Raw genomic sequence first — 9,989 nt, forward strand, 5'->3', positions numbered from 1 at the left:
CACCCACAGCATCAGGTGGCTGCGCTCCAGCTCCGTGCGGTCCAGGGCCCCGCCCGTGAGGTCCGCCTGGTCCGGGGCCTTCTCCCAGTCCTTGAGCGCTGCCTCTGACGGGGACTCGAACACCTCGTCTGGGTATGTGGACAGCTCCTCGTGGAGGACACCTTCCTGAGCAAACACGAGTGGTCAGCCTGAGGCACAGACGGAGGATGGCGGAGGCCTCGGCTGACAGCCCGTCTCTTACCCGGGCGAAGAAGGAGGTGTCCAGCTCATCGGGGAAGTCCGCCGTGTCCTCCTCCAGGAAGCTGGCGGGGGTGAAGCTTCGGCGCTGCGCCCGGCGCAAGGTGCCGTCCCTCACCGAGAGGCCGCGCGGAAGCTCATCTTGGCCACAGACTCACGCTTGCGCCTCCGCGGAAGCCGGTTGAAGCCCGAGCGGGAGCTGGAGAAGGAGCAGAGGGAGGCGGCACCGGGAGTGACGGGCGTGTGCGGGGTGCTCAGGCCGTCGGCGGTGTCATCCGCCATGCGGAAGGCCCGGCCCCGGGCCAGGGGGTCTATGATCTGGTGGAGGGGAGGAGATGCAGGAGTCGGGGGGCTAGGTCGTCACCCCAGAAGCTCCTTCCCCACCCTGTGGAGAACACAGTGGGCACCTGACAGCTATGGGTACCACCCCCACCCTACTGCACCCAGAGGAGTCCCTCTCCCCACTTGCAGTGCCTTTCCGCTGCTGTTCACACTGGGATGCTCTCCCATCCAGAGCTGGCCCCATGGTGCACCCCCAGGTCCCCCTTCCCAGAAGGTATCTTAGGTGTCTCTAGGGGAACCACCTGACCACCCTCCCAGACCATGAGCTCCAAGGAACCTCCTCCGCTCAGGTTGGCTATGTCCCCAGCCCCAGCCCAGGGGAGCAGAGAGAGAGGCCTTTGGGAGGCCGCAGGGGCAGGCATACCTTTTGCATGCCCAGCTGGCATGGCCCGACATACAGCGGAGGGGGCGTCTCCGTGCTGGTGAGCGACACATTGTCCTGGCTGGGCAGGTCCAGCTCCCGGATGACCTGGGGCTTCAGCTTCCCATAGCGCTGGCTGCAGTGGCGGATGCTCTTGCGCTGCCACTTCTGGGTGCTGTCACTGTCCTTGCTCACTCCGAACCAGTCAGCGGTGCCCCTGCCATGGGAGGGGCTCAACAAGGGGGCGCCAGCCCTCTCCCCTCCCAGCGGGGGCCCCAGAGCCCTCCTCCTGGGTAGCATGCTCTACCCCAAGCCTCCAGTCACTCCAGGATCTGGGGTCCAGTGGGCTGGGTTCAGTTAAGAGGATGAGTGGGTTCAGCCCTGGTTACCCCCTAAACCAGTGGTCGGCAAACTGCAGCTCACGAGCCACATGCAGCTCTTTGGCCCCTTGAGTGTGGCTCTTCCACAAAATACCGACTTCTGTGCATGGGCCACAAAGTTTCAATCGCACTGTACGTGTGCGCCTGCACATGGTATTTTGTGGAAGAGCCACACTCAAGGGGCCAAAGAGCCACATGTGGCTTGCAAGCCGCGGTTTGCAGACCAGGCCCTAAACAATTAGCCAACTCCAAATTCCCACTAGAACCGCAAAGAATAGGCCTGTCCAGGTGAGTATTTTACCCAGGCTCACACCCCATCCCTGAGAGGGGGCTTTGTGGGGAGACACTGAATCCAGAGATGGTGCTCAGAGCTCAGCCCTTAGCTCAGTGGTTCTCAACCTTCTGGCCCTTTAAATACAGTTCCTCATGTTGTGACCCAACCATAAATTTATTTTCGTTGCTACTTCATAACTGTAATGTTGCTACTGTTATGAATCGTAATGTAAATATCTGATCTGCAGGATGGTCTTAGGCGACCCCTGTGAAAGGGTCATTCGACCGCCAAAGGGGTCGCGACCCATAGGTTGAGAACCGCTGCCTTAGCTCATCCAGAGAGAGCTTAGCCCTGGGCAGCAGTTTGACCTTTGACACCACAGAACTCAAGAAATGGGTAATGCAAGCCCAGGCAGGCTGCCCACAGCCCTTGGACATGCAAGCAAAACACTGCCAACACCTGCTGTCAGGAGCCCCAGGGAATGCAAACCGTGCTGGCAGCTCCCAAGCCATGCACACGCCCGCCCGCTGATGCTAACACACTCACACCCTGCAGGTACCTGAGCAGGGACCGCGAGAGAGACCGGCGCTGTGGGAGGGCCCTGCGGGCAGCAGGGGAACCCAAGAGGGGCAGAGTGTGGACACGCCCAAAGCGCACCTGTCGGCTGTTCAGGGACCAGAGCATTGAGGTGGGGGAGACAGAGAAGGAGAGAGCAAGTGCTGGGGGAGCAGAGAAGGGTGGTAAGTGAGAGGAGTCGGTCCCCAGAGCAGGAGGAGGGAGGGTGACATGGGGAACAAGACCCAGGAGAAAGCTGAGACAGGAGAGGCCCTGCCCCATTCCCAGCCTCGGCACCTAAAGAGGACCCTGTGTGCCTGCCTCTGTCCCCCCAGCCCCAGCCCCAGCCCCAGCCCTCACCCCTGGAGCAGCCAGGGCAAGGCGCAGTACCTGCGGATGGTCTGTGTGATCGATGTCTGGCGATGCAGCACCGGCCGGCGGGGCTCATGATAAGGGGAAGGGACGTAAGCTGTCTCAGCCGGCATGCTCACACTCCGCAAGAAAGCCTGGCGTCTCAGGGGCTGGGTGACGGGGTCGTGGTGAGGGGGCTGGGCAGGAGGGACCCACAGCCCATGCTGGCCAGGGCCTGCCTGCGGGAAGCTGGGGTCCTCCGCCGCAGGGGGCACCACAGCTGGAATGTCCAGCTTCAGCCAGGGGGGCTTCTTGCGCTGCAGGCTGCTCGTGCTGTCCCTGCGGGCCTCGCTCATGGTTCCGGTGCAGCAAGGCGGGCCTGGGGGTGGCAGAGAAGGGTGGGAGGTGAGAGGTGTCTGAAGGTTCCTTGGGCCTAGACCCAGGAGAAAGGAGAAGCAGTGATAACCCCAACAGGGTGGTCACGATCTGGCTGCTGACGTCCTGTGTGCTCAGCACTGCCGTACGCAGTCAGTCCCCGCCTCGGTCATCCTGACAGACATTGCTGTGCACATACTAGGTCCTCAGACAACATAAATTCATGTGACAAATACTGGAGCACCTACTATGAACCACTCCTAAGTGCTTGGGACACATTAGTGGAGAAAGGAAGAAACCAAAAACAGACAAAATCCCCGCCTTCCTGGAGCTTACAGTCCAGATAAACAATCTATATATATAAAAGCCCAAGCGATCGGCCTACTGGTAGCTATGACACACACTGACCACCAGGGGCAGACACTCAACGCAGGAGCTACCGAGCTACAGTGACTTGGCAACTGCGGTTCTCCGGTTATGCAGCCGGAACCAGAGAGGAGGGAGCCGGATTCGGGGTGCGTCATCCGAGAACCGCCCCCTTGCAATCCAGGACCCCTCGGGGGATGTCGGAGAGCTGGTTTTGGCCTGATCCCTGCAGGCCAGGCCGAGAGACCCCACCAGTGCACAAATCCGTGCACCAGGCCTCTAGTGAATCTATAAGTAGGTATTTTGTTTAAGGGTGCAAAGTGTGACAGGGACAAAATCAGCACATTACAGTTGCCGAGCGCAGTGATGCCTCCTTGTGAGGTGACATCTGAGCAAAGGCTTGAAGGAGGTGATCAAGTTAGCAAGGCTTGGAGGGGGGGCAAAAGGAGGGGGTTGTTCCTGGCACAGGGAACCGCCAGAGCAGAGATCTGAGTGAGCGTGCGGGCACTGCCAGGCTGAGGAGCTCACCCATCCGTACACAGGGCAAATCTGAGACCTCACCCTCTAACCACCATGCCATCGGCTCCAGAGAGAGAGGCTCTGCCCGCTGCGCCCACAGGTGGGGTCTCCGAAGGCTCCAGGTCACAGAGTGGCCACGTGGCTTCCCAGAGTCTGAGAGCTGTTACCACAGGAACCTCTTGAAAACCACCTGGGCGCAGGCGCTGTTATGACCACCAGGGGGTGCCATACGCCCATAAATACCAGCAAAGAAAGCTCAGCCCTGGGAGGGCTGCTTGTCCAGCATCAAACCTAAGTATGAGACCCACCCCCAAACCTATCGCTTAGGCGCAGGGTGAGGCCCAGGACCCCGAGCAGAGAGGCCAGGGTTGGATGTGGGCCGCCTCTGCCCGGCCATGCAACCGAGAGGCAAAGGTCATGGGACCATGGCCCACCTGGCACCCTATTTCCCCCCTTTACAAAACGTCACTTTCAGCACAGATCTGAACCCTCCTCCCCAAAGGACCACACAGGACCTGAAAACAGGGTATCCAAGACTGAGAGGGCTCCCTGAGCACAATGGGGGACATGGACACCAGGGGAGAGGCCGAGCAATACTCAGGGCAGAGACCCCAAAATTCCTCAAAGAGCTTCAGACCCCGACAGGTCTGTAACCCACCCACCAACACCCCTAGAAACAGCTTCCACATCCGAGCCTCCCTCCCCACTGCTTGGAGTAAATGTAGAGAAAGCCCCACCCATACCTTAGAAATAAGGAAACTGAGGCCTAAAGAGGCTTGATTTGCCCAAAGGCACATATTCAGGGTAGCATCACTGGGGACAGGTCTGGGATGCAGCTCACATCCCCTACTGGACTTACACAGACAGAGAAGGGCCAGGACTGTGCTCAGAGCAACTCTGGCTGAGAGCGACCAGGAAAGCGCTCGCTCGCACTGCACAGGGAGGCAGGATGCTGAGCAGAGCTCCTCCTGCCCCACAGACCAGGGACAGGCCCAGGACAGTTCTCACAGCTGCCACTAGTACTACACAGACCAAAAACAGCCTGGACACTGCTCACAGCTCCTCCTGGCCCTATATCGACTGGGGCCGGGCCAGGATGTGGCTGGCAGCTCCTATTGGCTTTAAACCAAACAGGGCTGAGCCCAGAATAACTATTCACAGTTTCTACGGCCTCTACACTGACCAGGGCCGGGGCCAGGACTCAGCTCACAGATCCCATTACCCCTATAGTGACACTACTCACCACTCATACTCCGACTGGCCCTATACCAGTTCGGGACAGTCCCCGGGCACCGCTCACAGCTCCCACTTACTCTACACTAGCCAGGAACCGGCTTGGTGGGAAGGAGTCCTTCAAGGTGCCTTCTCCTGGCTCTTACCCCTCCCATATGGTCCAGCCTCTTCTCTGAGCTGACTATGCACCTAGGGGTCTTTCCGTTCATGTAGCCCCTCAGAGCCAAGCCCCTGTCCTCTGCCCTCACCCGTCTGATTCAGAGCAAGGGCTGAAGCATGTGTTTGCACATCACTGGGAATCCCTTCTGGGCACCCTGCCTAGCTGATCCCCACAACGTGGGGTCAGACGGATGGGTCCTTGCAGGGGGTCGGAGGCAGGTGGGGGGTGGGGAGAGTCCAACATGAAGGCGTCCTGGGAACGGGTCTCTGGGAACTGAACCAGGAGATCGGCACTCGCCCAACTCACACCACAAACCCAGCCCAGACCTGTTGTCCCCTGACATGGTCAGCACCCACCAGCCCGCCCTTCACAGACCATGTAGATTTTAAGACCCCCCTGTTAGTAAGGAAGTGACTGGGAAGGGCAGCTCTGGCTCCCAGGCACTGGCGGTGGGATTTCAGGCACTATCACACAGACGGTGATCAGATAGGCCTTATCTGATAGGGGCTTCCGGAAACTGCAGGGCGGCGACAGCATCACCATGTGCCCTCGGAGCCAGGTCAGGCCACGCCTGCCACACAGGCATCCAGGTGATGTGACCCCAGAGATTACGCTGGACCCTGTGGGGCCTTGTGGGGAGGGATCAAGCAGGATGGGGGGCCCCCTGAGCATTTCAGAGGGGGCAGCTGTGCTGCCTTAGTCTGTCCCTGCCACCCCACCACCATGTGCCTCGGGTAGCCTGTGTTCTCTCCTGGAAAACGGGCCAATACCTCTGTGGAGCCATTGTGAGGTCCAGAGAGGAATGATGCCAAGAGCGGCACCTGGGAACCTACAGGCTGGGTGCTGGGGAGCTGGCCTCCCCGTGCCTCCCCAGCAGGCCTGGCACTCCTGGGTGATCAGCTGGTTCTCCGCTCAGCAGAACAAGGAATCTTTGCCAGCTTGGTGATTGGCTCACCCCACCGCACACATCCATGACTTTCCATGGCTCCCACTGCCCCCATGGCCTCTCCTGTCACCTGGCTCCCTCCCATCCTAGGGCCCTGCCTTGCACATGCACACTACCAAGCCTCCAACATGTTCCAGGCCCGCAGCTGGTCAGGCTGCCCTACCGGACCGCTCGGGAGTTCATCACCTGTGTGCTGTCCCCTCACTGCCGGGCCACAGTGCCCGGGAGCACTGGGCACTCTGGAGCACAAACTAGCAGAACCGATCCCCATGGTCAGGGTGATGGGGGCTTCATGAAGATGACCTTCCATTGGGTCTGGGAGGAGGAGGGGACCGCATGCCCAGGTTGGGGCAGAACAGCACAAGCAAAGAAGTGGGAAGAGGGTGGGGAGCGAGCACAGGGCACGGCACAGGCCCACAGTCCGTCCAGGAACACAAGAGCCACTCATGATGGAGGCACCGGCTCCCTGCCGGTGCACCCAGACCTCCCGGTGTCCCTCGCCTCCCTCAGGTCCCTCCTGTGTGGGGGGCAGAGGCAGGAGGAGCTCTGTAACCCACGCAGCTCCAGGACGCCCAGCCTACCCCACCCCTGTGTGCCAGTTCCCATCTGGGCCTCAAGCGGGTGGGATTCACAGGGGGGCTCCACGCTAGGACCCAAGGGTGTGGGGGAGGGGCAGGCCCAGGCGGACAAAGAGTCTGGACGGGGAGGGCACAGTGCCCGCCCAGAGGAGACAGTGGCTCAGTGTCCAGCCTCCCCCAGGCGCACAGTGGGCTCTTGTTCCCAGACGGCCCCTCGTGGTGGAAATCCCAACAGCATCTCCGCTGCGCTGACCCCTCGGTGCAGGGAGAAACCACAGTCCAGGGGCGGCCGGCCTGCCTGGGTCACACAGCATCTGAGTCACTCTGGCAACATCCGTGGCCGCCCACCCGGCCCAGCCCAGCAGGAGACACCCAAAGGGGCATCTGGAAGTAAAGCAAGGATTGCTGACAAAGCAAGTGCCAACGGCGGGGACCCAACCCAGCAGGGGGGGTGGGGGCACAAAACCACACTGCACCTCAGGGTGCTGCACCCTAGGCACTTCGAACAGCCCAGGACGAGGGTGGGGCAAGAGATGAGGCTGAGGGACGAGGGCCCCACAGAGTCACAGGACCTCGGGAGGGGTGGGAGCTGCTGCAGCCATCAGGGCAGAGGGCGGGTGGGGCGGAGGGGAGGGTCCCACCGCCCCAGGTTCCTGCTTTGGAGCTGACTAGGGATCCTTCAGGCTAGCACCGTGCAGGGCGCAGGAGGGGCCAGGGAGCAGGAGCCAGTGCAGGGCGGCAGGGCCCACAGCGCTTGAGCACAGAGGACCTGCTCAAGGAGCAGGAAGGCTGGCCATGCCCGCCGGCTCCGGCTCCAGGGGAGCAACCTGAGCAAGGGGAGAGCCCAGGGATCAGAGGGCCCAGAGCCTGGCCGCGAGCAGGAGCCATTGGGGGGACTGGGGACGGGACCCTTCAGAGATGCCGCTTGGGAAGGTTGTGGCCAAGAGGCAGGAGGAGACTGGGAGAGGTTCCGGACTGCGCAGGCCTGGCCGGCGGCCACGGCGGATGTGAAGCTGGCTCCTTAGGTGTGAGCAGCAGCCACCACTGCACTCGGGCCTTCCCCGCACGCTCGCAGGACGATGCTGGCAGAGGTCGCTGAAGGCCAAGTGGATGGCCCGGCCCCGGGACCAGACCTGCCAAGCCTGGGCTCCCTGTCCTGCCCGGCCCGGCCCAGGAACCGCCCACCACTGAGGTCAGCTGGAGCAATGGCCCCACCCCGGGACACTTGCCCCAACGTGTCCCCAGCTCACCTGAGCACAGTCCCAGGAGAAGCGGAGAAGCCAGCTCCTCCAACCGCCCCACGGGAGCCCTGATCTCTGACCCCGTCTTCTGCTTGACCCCAACCCAGCTCTCCCCGGGGAGCGGGGATCACAGCTGTCGGGCAGCCTGGAGTCCAGTCCTTCTCCACCACGTGCTACTGGGCGGCAAAGTGGGGGTCGCCTGTCTGAGCTTCCCTTATTGGGAAGGATATGGGCCAGGCCCAACCCTCCCCCACCCTCCCAGTTACCCCTCTACCTTTCTTGGAAGAAATGAGGTTCAGGGGGGAGCGGGCAGGCCTGAGACCTGGCCAATAGCCTGCGTGGTGCCCTCTTCCCGTCAGAAGGAGGACACATCAAACCCTGCCTGCCAATGTCACCCGCCCCTTCTGTCACCCCAGAGGGGCATGCGGAGGGCCAACAACGGAACAAGAGTCTTCCTGCTGTAGGGGGCCCTGCAAGGGCAGGGACCTGACCTGGGAGGGGGTAACAGGGAGGAAAAGGAGCACTAGCCCCGGGTGGGAGGTCCTGTCCGAGTTTCAGCAGGGTTACCAACGCCAGAATCAAGCCTCTAACCCCGCTGGGTCTGACAGAAGCAGATATAACCCGGGGCTGGGGAGCACCGAGGCTCAGAGAGGTCAAAGGTCCCACCCGTGCATGCTGCCGTCAGCAAGGGGGTAGGGGCAGGGACACAGCTCTAGCAAATTCCAGGCGTGACAATCTGGGGTCTAACTGCATCTCTGGAGTTGGGTGAAATCAGCCCCTCAAACTGCAGGGAAGAGGTCCAGATCCCAGCAACACGTCTGGTCACCAGGTCCCCCAGCAGTGCCCCTGACTGAGCACACAGTACTCCCTGGTGCCCAGACACTGTCAGGGCTCAGCAACACCCTCCCAGCACACACGGCTGCTGGATAGTGCTGGAGAGGGGTACCCGAGTCCCCGAAGTCTGTTATCGGAGCAGAAATGGCTTCAGTCAGCACTATCCTGACACACCTGCTTCAAACCAAAGATCCTTGACCGACCTACTGAATTGTCACGGGCCTTGGGAGGGGTCACCTGTGTCCATCTTACAGATGAGGAAACTGAGGCTCCGAGAGGCCAGTCACTGCCCAGTGCTGATGCCCAGGCTCCTGCAGCCTCCAAGGGAGTTTAAAGCCGTGGGCCCTGCCGGCCCAGGAGCTGTGTGCCTGCCTCGCTGGCCCTGGCCACACCCCCAGGTAAGGGGCCGACCTCAGGGTTCCTCAGGGTGTGCAGGGCTGTCAGGCCCCCTTGGGCTCTCGCTCCACCTTCTGCAACCCAGAGCATCTTAGTTCAGGGAGGAGGAAGTCGCCCGCAAACACACCCAACCCAGAAAGCAGGCAGAGCCGAGGAATCCGATCCTTGGACAGAAAGTTGATCCTGTTACAGGCACCAGAGTGGGGAAACCGGAGCTGGCATGGAGGAGCCCCTCACATCCCAGGAGAACAGCAACGGGGTGGCAGGAGGGGGTACCCTGAGCAGCAGTTGGAGCTGAGAAGACCCTAAGAGGGCCCCAAAAGGCAGGGAGCCCTGGGTGATGCCCTCCGAACCAAGGGTGCCCCTGGAATGCATGCTCCCCAGGACAGAAGCTTGTCTGGCCAGCACACTAAGGCCGGGTGAGGAGTGTGGGTCCAGTGCTGCTGGCCTTGGTCAGCCCGTCTGAGCAGTGGGCGGCCCATCAGCCCCTGGAGCTGCTTAAAGGCACTGGGAAGGGGCCTGGGGCCTGACACCTCCAATCTGGGGCCACTTGACTCCTGTAACCCCCTATCGGCCCCTGTCCGGTTCTCCGGGATAAGGACCCAGATTGCCCAGAACAATTCCTGGTGGCAGGGGGCTCAGCCTCAGGAACCTCTTGGGCCCCAGCCAGCTGCTGGGTTCCCTGGCTTCCTCTCAATCTCTGGGTGGGGGTAGGGGGCTGAGGCTAGTTCCATGGGGGTGGAAGGAACCCAGCATATAGCTGAGCCAAACCTGAAAAGCCAGTTTCATCCTGAATCTTCTCTGCCAGGAAGTCCCAAGATGGGGGGGGGGGGGGGGGGGG

At 61.5% G+C, this 9,989-nt stretch overlaps 1 protein-coding gene across 1 annotated transcript in view; it reads right to left on the reverse strand.

The window, feature by feature from the left end:
- The window catches only part of RHBDF1 (rhomboid 5 homolog 1 (Drosophila)), a 16,420-nt gene that overhangs the window by 4,454 nt on the left and 1,977 nt on the right, over nucleotides 1-9,989 (reverse strand). The window contains 5 exon segments of the mRNA XM_014542955.1: nucleotides 5-165; nucleotides 242-360; nucleotides 363-555; nucleotides 944-1,157; nucleotides 2,540-2,879. Coding sequence (XP_014398441.1) covers nucleotides 5-165; nucleotides 242-360; nucleotides 363-555; nucleotides 944-1,157; nucleotides 2,540-2,879 — 1,027 coding nt within the window.

This window comes from Myotis brandtii, unplaced genomic scaffold (assembly GCF_000412655.1).
Source record: "Myotis brandtii unplaced genomic scaffold, ASM41265v1 scaffold317, whole genome shotgun sequence".
NCBI lineage: Eukaryota > Metazoa > Chordata > Mammalia > Chiroptera > Vespertilionidae > Myotis > Myotis brandtii.